The 16,054-nt window shown below is 34.6% G+C and overlaps 1 protein-coding gene across 3 annotated transcripts in view; it reads right to left on the reverse strand.

Moving 5' to 3' along the window:
- LOC137862403 (contactin-6-like) overlaps nt 1-16,054 on the reverse strand; it is a 144,840-nt gene that overhangs the window by 86,051 nt on the left and 42,735 nt on the right. For all 3 annotated transcript variants that reach the window (XM_068694462.1, XM_068694460.1, XM_068694461.1), the window contains exon 3: nt 5,024-5,150. In XM_068694462.1, coding sequence (XP_068550563.1) covers nt 5,024-5,150 — 127 coding nt within the window. The remainder of the gene's footprint in view (nt 1-5,023; nt 5,151-16,054) is intronic.

Below are 16,054 nucleotides of genomic sequence, written 5' to 3' on the forward strand. Positions count from 1 at the left end.
ATATATAAAGAAAACTAGACATGTTGAAGAAATTAAGGAATTTAGTAAAAGATTCCACTGAGACAACATGCAAAAATTCAAATGCAATATTTCATTAATCCTTTTTGCTTGCCTTTAAATAAAGATACATTTAGGACTAATAGAATTTCCTGCTGAAAGAAAAGTACTTTCGCCAACTCTACATGTAAAATTCTGGAAGTATGACAAAGAATGCATGGCTGTGTCATGATTCTGTACCAAAGTCATCATAGCTGGAAGTTCTTACTTGATTCCTTCCCTAATTTTGAACTACTTTTTGTATGATACAGAGGAGAGGAGTTTTTCCTTTCTCACAATATCCCAGCAAATGTAAGCCACCAGAAGGAAGAAAAGTTGCTTTCATCAAAACAAAACAAAATAAAATAAACAATGTTTGATTGGTATGAACCACCCCATACATTTATTCTGATCATTCTGCATGGTTGTTTTGAGCAAATCAATAAAAACTGATATCTAAATCAGATTTTTATTGAGGCGGAAATCCCCTTTTGATAGAGTAATCTCTATGGAGATTGTTAATTTAGATCCTTCAAATTATTATTTTAATGCTTAGTGGAGCTCTACTTAAAAGAAGAAATATTTACCTAAGGCTGATTGACACTTGGGAGGCATAGCTCATTCTCTCCTTAAGAACAATGGAATGATAATTTCCAACCTGACCATTTCAAGTAGAATTCTCTCTGGTACAAATAAGGGAGAGGCAAGCACAGCAGGGTTTTTTGGAAATTAAAAAGGATCATCAAGAATAGAACTTAATAAAGGAAAATCCCTCTACATGGGCTTAAAAGACTCTGCTTGCTGTTTTCCTTCATTTTTCCAACTAAAGAGAGTTTCTACAATAAGCAATCAATGACCAAGTTCCCTGGAGTATGAGGATCTCAAGAGTCTTGACTTTGAAAGGCACATATGAAGTGAGGTAGGATCAATCTCCAGACTGACTGTCTCACTTACACTGCCCTGTTTTCTTATAGACTTCCACCATAACTGATTTTTAGAATCAACTGTACTTTCAATGTACTTCAGTGAGTTTTGGGTAAGGTTGTGATCTCCTTCTCCTCCAACTACCTTGTTCTTTGCCTATCATGAAACTTTAATAGCTTCTAAACAACATCTTAGCAGCATCTATGACCCCAAGAGTCATAAAGGTGTTTGGCACTTCTTATTTATTCCCACACTTACTCCTAATTCCACATAACTCATTACTAACTGGATTTTATGTGTATTTTTCAATTGTGTATCTCAGAGAACCAATATGAAAAAATAAGTCATAAATGTAAAAATAAATAGACTGTACCCAATCTTAGTTTGCATAAAATCATATAGAAATAAAATAAAAAGGCATGTATAGCATGGTTATATGCACACATGATTCTCTGAATTATCTTCTATGAATTATCTTCTCAGGGTGCTGCTATAAAATACTTATTTATTCATTTATTTATTTTTTAAGATATCATTAAATGTTCCATGTTCCATGTTTCTTAAGTTATTTACAGTCTAAAAGAACATGACCTGCCAAATCTTCTGAGACACAGTTGATTTTTTATTTTATTTTTTTACTATTTGCATAGAAGCCTGAAAAGCCTGAAAATAGAAAGTTTTAAAACTATTGACTCTTAACAAGACAACAGAGGTTGGAGGGATTTTTAGTTATACTTCATTTTTGAAGCAGAATCTGCAATGAGTCAAGGGATAGTATTTTAGTGAACAAGTATACCATTCTTGGTATACTTGGTACAGAAGGATTGTCACTGTTTTTTCAAGGGTATGAATAAGATAAAAGTATTTTTGGAGTTATGGGGAATTACTCTAAAATTGTATACAATTTTTATAAACATATTTTATTACATTAGCAATTAATGTAGATTTTGTGCCTCTGCTCCCTTCACTTTTATTTGATTGTTACAGTTATGTTGAATGGTACTTTGATTTGGATTAAATTTATATCTCTTTGTCTTATTTTACTGCATCTTTGTAAGTTATGCTGAAATATTAAGATTGCTCTATAATGAATAGCATTTATGCTGTCCCTGGATTTCTTCATTTGTGCAACTGACTTCTCTCTGTAGATTTTGAGAGGGAAAAAAAAATAAAACATTGATTTCAAACTTGCATAAAATTGTTAGCATACATGATTACACAGAATACTGAACCTAAGTTCAGAAAAAAATGTAATGAATTAGAACTAACACCTGAGACTGAATGAGACTGAATGAGAAATATCAAAATACTGCAGAAAACACTTGCTTGACAAGCTCCAGGTGACATATTTATTTATTTATTTGTTTTTTATTTATTTATTTTTCCCCCCAGTGCAGAGGAAGGCTAGCTAATTTAACTATTAAACTGAATGATTTAGAATGACTTAATGGAAAGAAAATGTGGAACAGTGATATGCTCATGAATAGCATGTGAAAAGATAATTAAAATTTATTACTTATAAATCTAGTTTGAAAAGTTGTATTTACCACCACTATTGCACAGTGAAAGAGTAGAAATAATGTAACTGATATTACAAAAAAAAAAAAAAAAAAAGACTGTAGAGAAGATGAGAATGTAGATTATTATGATGGTATTTAACAGGATATTTATCTAGATTTCCCAACATATGCACAGATTTTAGAGACATTTCTCTATCTTTATTTTTGTTTCCTTTGTAATCAGATCTATGTTCTCTGTTACTTCCAGCAGAGAAAATCAGAGTCTCTCATTTTTTGTCACTTCATCATTATGCCTGTTTCAATCCTATACAATTCTTGTATTGTGCTTGCCAGACACACAGGATTTTGAAATCAAGTTGCAAAAGGTCACTACTATCTTTAATGAGTCTTTAAGAAGAATGTAATACAGTACATTAAAAAAAAAAAAAAAAAAAAAAAAAAAAAAAGATTATCCAGAAAATGCTAAGCATTTTTCTTTAAATTAAAGGTTCTAATCAGCATATTTATTTATGCAAAAAGGTGCTAAATAGCAAATTAGCTTGGGTATAACCTTATTCCTATTGTAGCAGTTCTGTAGTTATGAATCAAAGAAATGCCTTGCTATAATCCTTGCAGTTCTTTTCCATCACTCAGCAAAGGATATTATTAAAATTTCATACTGCGCTTGATTTATCTAAAATTGTTGGAACTTTAAATATATGGGCTTGATTCTTATCTGATAAAACTGACTACTGAAATCAAAGAAATATGCTGAAGGCTTCCTGTTCCTTTCAAATAATGGTGAAAAACTCCCAACTTGTAACAGCAGCAGTGATGGTATGGTAACTTCTAATTGACCTGGAGGGTTCAGGATACATCCCCAGATGTTGATCTGGTCTTTCTAGAGTAACTGAGGTGTTGCAAAATGTCCTTATAGGGCAAAGAAAAAGTGAATCTAGTTAATGGACAGTAAGAAAGCATAAGAAAGTGGAAGGGAAGATAGGACTAATGGATGCCTGATGGCAGGAGATTTCATAGCTCACATGCCTAATGAAATCTACTGTTACTACTCGTTTTGGATGTGTGGAATTCATGGGTGGAATACGTGAATTAATAACTTTTACAGGTCATTGAAGAAGCTGCCTATATAACTGGATATGAAACAGATGGATGACATGAAACCATGGATGTTCATGTTGAAAACTGCAAGAATGAATGGGATGGGATCTGGGTGAGGATTTCTACTTATATAAATAGAAGTTACATTGTGAAAAGAAGATAAAGCATTTCTCTACTGGCAGAATATTTGGAAAAATATTTATACATGAAGCACAAAAGCCAAGTTCATAATTAGCAGTGGTACAGTACAGAGGAATTGTGTGAACAATTAAAAGCTACTGAAGAAATGCTGTCTAAGTATTTGGTAGGATACTTTTTTTTTTTTTTTTTTTCTCATATCTTGAACGAATTACTTGTTTTTCACTTTACTTTTCCCAGACTTATTTATTTATTTATTTATTTATTTATTTTCCCTAGATATACAGCTTTTCCTCTTATTAGACTCAGGTTTCCAAATCCTTGGCACAACAAGCTGCATTTTAAAAGATGACTCCATAGTTATTCAATAAGCAAACATTCCTGTGTACTGAGGTTTTATTAAGTGAGCCTGCAGAGTGTTGTAAGCTAGTTATCAGAGTTGTGCCTTGCTGTTTCTTTAGATAAACACTATAAATATATACATGAAATCTTAGAATTAGAAATGGGCAAGGATGTTGCTCTTTTGCTTTCCTAGCATTTATAGATGTACAGAAAGTTTTAGCAAATACAGATGCACAGCATCTCCATTTTTCCATTTTTCACAGCTGTTCTGTGGATTCAGAAGTAATTTTGTAGGTTTTAAAATACTATGGGGACAATTTTCAGTGATGTGCTTTCTTCTACTGTGTCAATTTTCTTAACTATAGACTAGCAAAAATATTTTTCCTTCATTCCTCAAATTTTCTACACTCATGTAGCTTTTAACGTTTCACTTTCTTCCTCTTCTCAGATTTCTAACAAGCAGGCTTCAAATGATGGAATGCCATACCTATGTAGTTTAATGTATAGGGAGAGATTTTATTTTTGAAATAAAAACAACGAATGTGACCTTATTTCAGTTTTATGTGCATGTGACCAGTACTATATGCAACCTCAGCTGCAGGATCTTCTTCTCATGACATCACCTATTACACCTGGCCTGCAGGCTGTCAAAAGATTCTCTCTCTGTCCTGGAAGTAACAAAGTTGAGGTCCTAGTAAGTACTATACTCCCATCTCAGTAACTTCAAAACACTAGAGACAAGTTTTTCCCCTGGGCTGCTGGCTGAATGTTTCTCGATGTGGGGAATCAATGAGGAAAAGAAACAAACCCAGTCCCAAAGCCTAGAAGTGGAACCACGCTTTCTAGCTACTGTCACTCTTGCCATGAGCACTTGCCACACACTGAGGTACACCTGACCTTCTATGACTAAATAAAACTGTTAAAAGATTTAAAGCCAGATGGGACTTTTCAAAAGTTGACTTCACCTGTAGTAAGGGAGTGGATATCCTTTAGCTGTACAGTTCAGTAGGATTTCTGGATTCGCTGAGCCCATGGAATAAGTGATATCATGTGGCTCTTGAATAAAAATAGGACCATGTAGACTTTCTTCCCCTGAAAAAGAAAAATAATAATTTAAGATATTAGGCATCTTTAGTGTGTCCTTATACATAGAAGTGTCTTTTAGTGTCTTTTTCTTTCGGTCAGATGTTAAGGTCTGCTTGTATATTCAGCACAGAGTCCACCTCCAGACATTTTGCTGTTAAGTAGGAAATATTTCAAACCCGAATGATAATAAAATCACATATCCCAGGTGTTGGTGATTTATTAAGCAAGTGACAGTGAAGACTAGCTTCTTTGCATGTCTCCTATGGAAATTATATGGCCATCTATTAAATCTCCCCCATCTACCTCATACTTGTGGTTTAGATTGTGACTGGAAGCAGAAAAGAACGGTGTTGTGGCTTTGTGTGTTTGGAGATTGTACCTCCCTGATCACCTGGTGAAGTGGATCTGTCATTCTCATGTCATCCTTTGAAAGATAGACTGTTTGTCTTTTAAAAGTCTGGCAAAACAGCCCTATGGCCTGTGAGAGCAAACAGCATGAGGGATAGTGAGCACTTCCTGCTGACAAGCAAATATCTTCTAGACCAGGAGGCACATTGTGGCAGCTTTGTGGTCCTAGGCTTTCCTTTCCTTTGCCAGTTGGCCTCTCTTTCTGGTGGTGGGTCCAGAAGGTCACATCAAAAGCTAAGGAAATTGATCATTTCCTTCTTCTTTGGCCTTTTACCTCCTTTGGTTTAATATTGTTTTTGTATACTTTAGCTGGCTTGGTTTCAGGTTTACATTTTTTTTTTTCTCTCTATTTAAAGAGTGGTAGCATAAAATAAAGGTTGAAAATTCATCAAGTATTTTCACTAGAGCATTTTCCCCCTGGCGATGCACACAGTCTAATTAGAGCTTGAAAACACAAGGGCGCAACAGACACGTGGGCTGGGGCAAGACCGATTTCTTTCCTCAGTCTCAGAGGTTTTTGCAGAAAAACTTTCATGGAGATGAAATGATTTGTCACAGAATAGTAGTGACAGAACAAATAAATGCTCTCAAAGCTTTCAATAAAGCTTAGCAACTGGACCATACTCCATTTCTCACATATCATGCACAAATTCAAGAGATCCAGCAAGTTTGCAGTACAGTGACACAGGTAGCTGGGAAGAAGAGAGCTGAACCCAAAAATTAGTAGCTGTACAGTTGTGTTCTAGAAGAAACATAAATGTTGGCAGTAATTGTGTCTGGTTTTATTCACCTATTTTATCTGCTCATCAGTAATGAGAGAAGGAAGGTACAACACACTTCCTGCGGGTCACTATTTCACCCCACCTCCTGTCTTCATTTCAGACATGGATCGCCAAGTGCAACCTTCTTGCTCTATAGCTCTGTAACTCCTAGAGGATTTTCTCAGCTGCTGCAAATAGGTCTTGTTCAGCTGACACCAGCAGAGTGTCTTCCTGCATCCCTAAAGAGAATCAGCCATCCTGATGCATTAACTCAGCTTGTGCCCCCAGGCAGTTCCCCCAGCTTCACCCCAGCCAGATCAGCTCCAGCCACTGGCACCACATCAACCCAAGTGCCTTCTTCAGGGCCATAAGTGACTGCACACAATGCACTTCAAAACTCAGATCCTTTGTATTGGCTGTCAGCTGTATACATACTCATGTGCTTTTGTACTTTTCAACCACTCCAACCTACTTCTAAATTTGAAAAAAAAGCCAGGTCAGCACCATTGTCTGCTCCCATCTTTTTGTGACACTTGATGTTTTACTGATGTTTTTTGTGGAACTGTATGAATAATTTGACTCATCTGAAGTCATAAGAATATAATATTTTATTTATTTTTTATTAAATGTATTTATTTCTTTTTTTAATATCCATTTCATTTCTGAAATATTTTCAGCTAAACCTGAAAAAATCGGAACCCCATCTTTCTATTAGTAAAATTGTTTTCTACTGATGAATGTAGTCAAACTTTTCTACTTTGCAGGATCTAAAGCAAAGAACATCTGGTAAAACTTTAGATATAGATGATCAAATATTTTTTTTTTTTTTTTTTAATACATGTATATTTTGGGTTTTTTTTGACCAGAATCCTTTTTAAAGATGGCACCTTATAACCATAATGTTTTGTGTGTATCTTAATGGAGATGCCTACTCCTACATGTCTATTACCCAGCTTACACTGTGTATCCTTCAGAAACTCAGAAAGTCAGCCCAGTTGTGTGATTTCATGAGTGATACCAGTGAGAAATAGCCTTCAAGGGAATTGGAGTAAAATTCAAAGTAGCAGTCCAAAAAAGATTGATTTGTTTTATACCACAATAGCTGTTTGGATAGACACATCTCATTTTAAGAATATCTTGTGTTATAGAGGAAATAGCGTGGGCATACTAGAAAAAGAAAATACATCCTTTCAGTTTAGGATATAAAGTCAGGCTAGTAAAACAGCTGAGATGAGCTAGTGGCTTGAAGGTACAATATTAAACCTGGCTGAATATTATATGTGATGTTATAAGTGACATAACAGAGCATAAAATACAGTAAATCACATAAAAAGTATCAATTTCCATAACTTTTTCATTCTGCTGAACTTTGCAGGCTATATGCAAACTTTGAGTAGGCTCCAAATATTTCCTGACTTATCCATAACTTCTGCAGACAGGTGAAAATCTCAGAAAATATAAAAGAAACCCAATAAAAGAAGCTGTAACTCAACTATATTCAAGACGATATTGCCTTAACTGTTTGCTTTTGGTGGGTTTGCTGAAATACCTAAAGATAAGCACGCATTTCACCCCTTAGCTCAATCTAGAGTTTAAATTCATAATTGTTTTATTCTTTATATTCTTGTTCTGCCAGGGGACTTTAGCCATAGAGCAAGATACTGTAGGAAAAATAAATAGCTCATATCCTATAGCACCAACAGTTTAATCAGAAAGATGAGACATCTCCCAGAATTGACTCCAGACCCCAAATTATTTTTCTTCTCTTTCATGATTTCACAATCAAATGATATAAATAAAGCAAACCAGAATTTCTTATACTTCTCATGGGAGTCTTATTGTGGGAAGAAGAAGTCAATTTCTTCAGCAAACCATGAGGTGTGAAGCAGAGCTACTCTCAGAAATGGTGGCTGGATGTAGTTAAAGGTCTCTTTTATTTTTACTCACTTGACAAATTTTGAGGGATCTTTTCTTGCTGTTTCTACAAATGATCCTTTGACTTGTCTTTTCTCTTGTATGAGTTTTCTTCCCTTCTGAATTAATTTACTTAGCCTGTTCTTGTTACATTCCCACAACAACCAGTGAAAAGCTTTTATAAAACAATGAAATGACTTTGGGATCTTTGTTCCATTTTCAAAATTGATCTAGCTATGTGGGACTGCAATTAACTGTGTCGAGTTACCTGGTATATGTGAAAATCCCTATTTTAGTTGATAAAAGTGTAAAAATTTTGATAAATCTGGATTAAATTCTCATTATGAGTACTAAATGGAATTTAGGGTCATTTGTCACTTGCAGAGTTTTGAAAGTCTTAGTTCTTGTATCGCTTTCAGAGTCCTTAATACAGAACAGTGTGGAATAAGGACATAGTTGTTTATATGTATCCTAGCAGCTCCTCTATGGTAGATATGTTGCAGCCACTATCACAAAAAATATTGTCCATTACTTTTCGTAAAAGGGGCGTCATGCTATCATTTTGTTTTTTTTCTTTAATATCCTTTTCTTGCTGCCTGATCTGCAACAGAGAATACCATCATGTTTGTGAGAAATGATGTGCACTTTACAGCCAATGGTATACTGTGAGTCCATCTCTTATTTATATGAAAGGTCAGACTGGTCATTTCTAATTTCCTGATGCATCCTTTTGCATTTGGTGTAGAGAAAGGCCATATATTTCTCCCTCATTCTCCAGATTCACAACAAGTCACCATGATTTATCCAGAGATATGTATGACAAATAAATCTTAGTACTCTTTGCTTTTGTTAGGAATTAAATAATTCATATATTTAAAAAAATCAATTAGAATATGAATATTTGATTAAATGTATCATTTCCATACATAAAACTTGTGTCTGTGTCCTCAGCATGGTGACTGAAGGCAAATATAAACTCTTATTATGAAATGTATTTCTTTATGATATCCAATCAGTTTGATCTCCATAAAGACCATAATTATGCCAGTCTGAATTCAAATCTACAGTATGAAAATGAAACAACATTCCTTTATTCATTATGTGATATTGTCTTTGGCCAATGTGGGGATTAACTCAGCCAGCAGAAGAGGAGGGAGCCTATTTTTTCATAATTATGTATCAACAGAGGATATCATAGTGCTTTCCTCTCACTGCTTTATGGGCAGTGGTTAGTTATACTGGGCTCCGATAGTTATATCAAATGTAATCAAAGAATTTTCTGTCAGTCATAATAAATATTAAAGTGCTTATGCACTGTCTCTCCCAGACATGGAGAATGGAATACACATCTGGAGCCTACACTTAATCAACTTAATTTTACCCAAATCGTATTCACTGTTCTTTCCTGCTGTATGACACTGACTGGCTTCATAATTAGTTTCTCATGATGCATTTGCTCCACTGGAAATACCAGGCAATACAGCCAGAGTGCAGCTCAGGCTGTATCCCACTCTGTAGGATACATATAAATAACTTGGTAGGCCAACGTTGCAAACCATTGAAGTGGACCTTTTTTCTTGTCCAGAACTGGCCAGTAATATTGGAGAGCTTTTGCTTGGTGAAACTGAAAGTGTCTCGGAAGACATTATGCTGCATTTGTAAAATAAATAATAAAAATAGACCATGTTGGACTTTTTTTTTTTTTTTTTTCCTGATTGAATCTGCTCCAAGTAGACAAACTCAAGAGTATTTATTGTTTAAGGACCAGAAATGTCCAGTTCTGTTGGTCTTAGATCTCCAAAGCATGCAGCATTTTCAGTTCCTGTGATTATTTCAGTTGCCATGATTCTCTGGAGCTAATCAGAGATTAGGAGTCCTTTGTTCTGAGTGCTGTAGAAGAGACAGCCAGAAGAATCCCAAGAAAGTGATGGACCAGGGCTATTCTTTCCTCACTTGGAGTCATGCAATAGGCACAAAGGGGTTTGCTGCTGCCTAGGCAGATATATATCTAGCATATTAGTGTGTTCTTTCATAAGAAAAAAGAGATGAGAATAATGATAAAACCTGCACTCTAAAAAGATTCTAAATGCAAAACTGCTATAATTCACATAAGCAAACCAGATAAGGATAAATTTATCCAGGCTATTAAGTTCCAGGAAGGCTGTAAATTCCAGGGGTAGTGAGTTTCTAATGAATCTTTCTTAATGTGCCTTAGATAGAGCCTCATATCTGATCCAAAACATTAATATGACTTTATGGGCCAAAGCTGACACCTGATTAAGAGGCTTCTTTTAAATCAGCTTCATAGTAAAACACCTGTCAGTTCTAGCAAAAAGGATGGGGCAGGTGAGTTAGAGACTTCCTCCTTGTAGTGACAGCATAAGTAGAAAAAAATATGAAAAATACAAATGACTTCAAAATCCATCTAGTTTTCTTCACAACTTAAGACGCCAGTAAATTTTAATTTGAAGAGAGGGAAATTTATAGAGCCCACAGATTTTTAAATGTGATTGTCTTTCTCTGCAAATAACACTGGGGCTTTTGATTGAATCTTGACAGAAGCTGAATGGAATGATTATTTTCCTCACCCAAAGCCTGGACCAGCTAGCTCAAGGACTTTAAGGAGCATGACTGGTACAGAATGAGAGGTAATGGATGCAATGCTGTTCGCTAGCGGGAAAGTATGAACTTAGAGTAACACACATCAGTGCGATGAATAAGATATTAACAGTGAAAGAGAAGATGGGAAAAAAAAAAAAAAAAAAAAAAGTGAGAAAGAGAAAAGGTCCATGAAAGCATTCTGGAAAAAGGATAGAAGGCTGTCAGTATTATCGGCAATGGGAGGCAGGCATCCCTCCTCACCCTCTCATTCAGTTCTTAATCAGAGAGTGAACCAGGAGACTTACATACAGAGAAAGGGAGATTAGAAAAGATGTTATAGGTTTGAGCAGGCAGAAGCAACCTAAAACCTTTAGGATTTTCCCAAAGGGCCTTCAACTTTCATGTGTTTTCTCCCTTCAGACACTGATGTACAGAGCTCTAGAGACACTGGGCTCCTTTCAAGTTTCAGCTTCTATTGAAAAAGTCAAATTGGGAGTAGTGGTGAAATTCCACATTGTCTCTGTCATCAGACACCCAAACCAGAAAGACACTTAGCTTTCTCTGAAGTGGTGAGAAAGGGTAGGCGTCAGGGTGGCACATGGGGTGAAGTCCTGGCCCTACTGAAGTCTGAAAAACTCTTGGTAATGAATTGAAGCTTGGTGCTTGAGCCCAGATGTTATATATAAAGCTGTCTATAAAATGACAGTCAACAGTGCAAGGCAGTCCTTTCATCTGGGATACAGCCTCAGTAGGCTAGTGGTACATTCAAAAAATAGTGAGTGTAAGCAAGTGATATGAGAAACATAGCCCTGGTGAATGGCAGAGAAAAGTTAAATATCTTCAAGAAGAATGATTCTGTATCCTCTCAACTTTATTTTTTGAAAAAATATTCAAATATTCCAATATATTTCCTTATATATGGTAGCCTGTATGGTGTAGGTAGGGTGATCAGAGACTAATATGTCAACACGCAGGCTATACACTACATTTTCCTGAGGTACTTTGGTGTAAAAACAAAGAATAAATGTGTAAAATATGGTATTAATTACTACTATACACAAATGTTAAGATTACCTGAACCTTATATGTAAAATTAGATGTAATATTTCACAGGTAATAACTATTATGCAAAAGTTATCATATTCTTGAATTATGAGACTTTTTCAATTAAATATACATACTGACAAAAGTTTTTTGTCACAATCAGATGCTTCAAGCATTTTTTACTATTTATAATAGTAAACATTTTTTCTATTATAATAACAAGTGTTACTCCAATTCTTTAAGCTAACTTTTTGTGAATATAATTGGGTATCAGTGAATTTACTATACATCTGTATTTTGGTCTAACTGATACACACATCCTAATTACAAAATAATTAATGATAGATCTCTAAATGCCAAAATTTGATGTCTCTCATATTATTATATTGAATATTACAATCAAACTAACCTTGGATTTATATGATATTAATTTAATTCAGTACAAAACCAAAATATTCCCGAAGGACTCCAGTCCCAAATTTCAAGCTACAGTGTCAGAAAATTGCTCATAAGTTGTGCACACTGGATAGCATTCAATGGAGCTTCACTAATTTACACTTTTGGCTAAAGATGAACACAGATTTACAAACAATTCATTGTGAAGCTATGTGTAAAAATACCATGCCTTGAATAGGTATAGAGACTGTAAATATACCAATGTGTGAACTATATTAATAATGTGATATTTTATTTTTTTAAAAATGTGTAAGTAACAATGTTAGAATCACTAACTGTGCATGACTTCATGGTCTTTATGGAAAGATTTTCTAAAGGCTTTTGTGCTATTGTGCAAGATATAGACAAGATAAAGGAAGCCTTTTCATTTGTGCAGGTGATTTGTTTTATGTCATGAACTTGGCCATGTCCTTCAGATTCAGAACTATTGTGGAACAGACATCTAATTACAGAGACAAATATCCACAGTAAAGTTAGGGGGATGTGTCTTTATGATATATAGTAATCTTGACGTGCACTCTTCTCAATGAAATTTCATTAGTTTTTGTGTTACTAGGCAAAATGAATAAATAATAATGAACCTTTTCCAATCTACTGCACAAGCATTTTGTTCACTGTAATTTCAGTTATAAGTGAGGCCTAGATTTGATGACAGATACTGTTTGCTGCATTGTACTGCTGTAATATTCATTTGGCACTGTTGCCAAACTGACTGAAGGCTTAATTCAATAATTTACAATACAGGAAAAGATAACAGCTATGTCATTTAATATCCTGCCAGTTAAATAAATCCAGCACTTTGTTCTTCTGTAACTTTGTGTGTGATTGTGTGTGTGTGTAAAATGTAACTGTGCTTTTGTTTTACTGTCTTAAGAGGACAGTGATTAATCAAGCTCAGATAACTTTTACCACTGCTGGTGTTGGTCAGCTCTGTTTTTTTTATGTGATGACTCCAAAACACCATTTGCAACTTTTAATAGATGCACAGTAGAAACAGGAACAGAGTGAAGTAGTAACTTGGAAGAGTACATAACAACTTGGCAAGCTACAGAGTTTAAGCTACTTAAAATGGGGAAAGGAAAAATTAAAAAAAAAGGCAAAAAAATAATAAAAAAAAGCTTTGTGTAAAATTCTTCCTACCTTTAAGCTCTATTTCAGACTCATTTCAGTCTTTTCATTAAGCACCTTGCATTGCACCCCCATGCTCCCAACCAGTGTCTGGAGACATATAGAGACAAAAAGAAATTGTTCCACCACCTTCATCCTCTAGATCCTGAGCAAGCCTCAGAGAAAGAATAGCCCTGTATCTCTTTTCTCTCTTTTTTTTTTTTTTTTTTCGATGTTAGGATAAACTGTATGAGTGGTTTCAAGGACTTAGGATGAAATGCTTTATTACACTGCTTGCTGCCCCCTCCACATTCTTGGCTAGCCTGAAATTTCTGGGAGAACCGAGCCTTTAAACCTCCAACAACATTTACATAAATCTTTTGTGGCACCCCTCTTCCCACTTGATGGCAGAAAACTTGGGTAATCTGTTGGAAAAATAAAAATCAAGTACAACTGAATTTATAAGGACTTTTTTTTTTTTTTTTTTCCCAGCAAGACTGTAATTTCAGTATAGAAAATATTCAGCATCTTGAAGGGTGTTAAGTTTGGCTAACATTTTTATAGCTGGCAGTAGATAGATATATTTTCATGCCTCATCAAGTTTCTTCTTTTCCCTATTTAGAGAGTCAACTTATGAGCCAAAGTGCTTTGAAGTCAGTGAAAGCCTTTCATAAACTTCAGTGAGCATTGGATCAACCCCTAATGAACAGAATATAAGCAACAGAATCCCCATTTGTTCTTAGTCTTCTAAGACTGTGCTATGTAACATATATTTATTCATATTTATTTGCATAAGTAGATGTATAGTACATATACATCCTTACAAGGAAATATGTGCACACAACACCTATACTGTAGGGAAAGAGGGAAGAGAACTGTTAAGAACATCTATTTGCTCTTCTATTCATATTGGCTGTATAATGTATAGTAAACGATAGTTGGTTTACTAAATACTTTGGTGTTCAAAAACTATGTACAATAGCTATTGGATATCAATGACAGCCGCATTATTTTCAGGCAGATACTTAGTAGCAAAAATCCAGCCTTATTGCAGTGAAAAAGAAATGATGAAAAGGGCTAGTTTGCAAATAGTTTGAATGTACTAAAGCAAACAACGATTCCTCTTTTGTTTCCAGAGGGCATGCTTTGTAATTCCCATTTATGTTCAATAGGAAACATGTTGTAATGTGAAGTAGTATTTTTTTTTCGTTATTATGAGTCCCAGACCTTGTAGAAAGCTTGATACAATCACCATTATAGGGGTCTTAAATTGTAGGTGGATGTTTAAGCTGTGTGTACATGCTATTTAAATTTTGCTTATTTACTTTGAATAACTGGAATGAAATGGCTGCTTCATAGATGTTAGCTTTTCCCACTAAGGCTTAAATAACAGGCATGAATAAAGCAGAAACTAGCTGTAATAACTTGACATCAGAAATGATTTTGCATGTAGATAGAAAGGTTTATCTTCCGGAATAATACTTAAAAATAATAGAGATCATGAAGATAATAAAAGAAAATCATGTTGAGAGAATTTATTTTTGTAGCCGATATTACCACCATGGCAAAAATCTTTAGGTCATAGGAAGATTTAATAATGAAATCCCAGACTGCCACTCCCTTCTTGTTCACAGATGATTGATAATTTGGGAATCAAATCCTAGGAAAAAATCATCTTAAGCAATTAAGATAATGTCAGGCCAGACAAGATTAAAAGGATCTTTATTTTCTTACATATAATTGAAGAGGAATGCAAGAGATATTTATAATTTATTTATTTTTTTTATTTTTTAAACCACAGGACAATCCTGATTTAAATTAGATTAATCAAACAGGGTATTATTTTCATATATATTGGGTTGACTGACTGATTTTCATATGCTTGTTGTCACAGTATTGACACTCCTTTAGTAGACTGAAACTAAATTTTGAACTTAAAATTAAACTTAAAAAATGGTCTTTCCTGGCTAAATATCAGGTACTGTCTATTGCAAAATTGATTATTAGCCAGTCAAGAAAGTCACAGGTCAAGCAGAAATATCTCCTTGCTTTCCTTTGTATTTCCATGAACACTTATCATAAGCAGCAGAAGGTAAATAGTGGTGTAAAAAGTCTGTACCTCAGAAAAAATCTTGTTGGGATTTCATGGAATCTCCACCATTAGACATGTACTGAATTTTGAACACCTGCTGAAAAAAGTGAAGTGCAATAGCTACCCACAAAAGGGTATTATAACCTTCCATTGTGGAAAATATTGGACAACCTAAAAATAATTTGCACTGTATACTTTGTTATTGTGTCAAGTACTGAAAGCTCTCAGGCACTTTTACAATAAATAGAATAAATGGAGATAAATGAAACTGAACTCTGTTAAATATCATCAACAAAGTTCTGCTTTATTACTGGCAATTAAACAGTAAAAGTCAAAACACAAGCTATCATTATCACTCATTGATTAAAAACCAGTTAGAACATTGCATTTCAAACTAACCTACCGCTTTGCTCGTTATGCATTTCAGCATGAACAACAGCACAATATTTCAGAAATAATTAGGAACACAGCATAAGCGATCAGTGCTAATGTTCTTGAATAAAATTGCCAAAGCAAATGATTATAGA

The sequence above is a fragment of the Anas acuta genome, chromosome 11 (assembly GCF_963932015.1).
Source record: "Anas acuta chromosome 11, bAnaAcu1.1, whole genome shotgun sequence".
NCBI classification, from domain to species: Eukaryota; Metazoa; Chordata; class Aves; order Anseriformes; family Anatidae; genus Anas; species Anas acuta.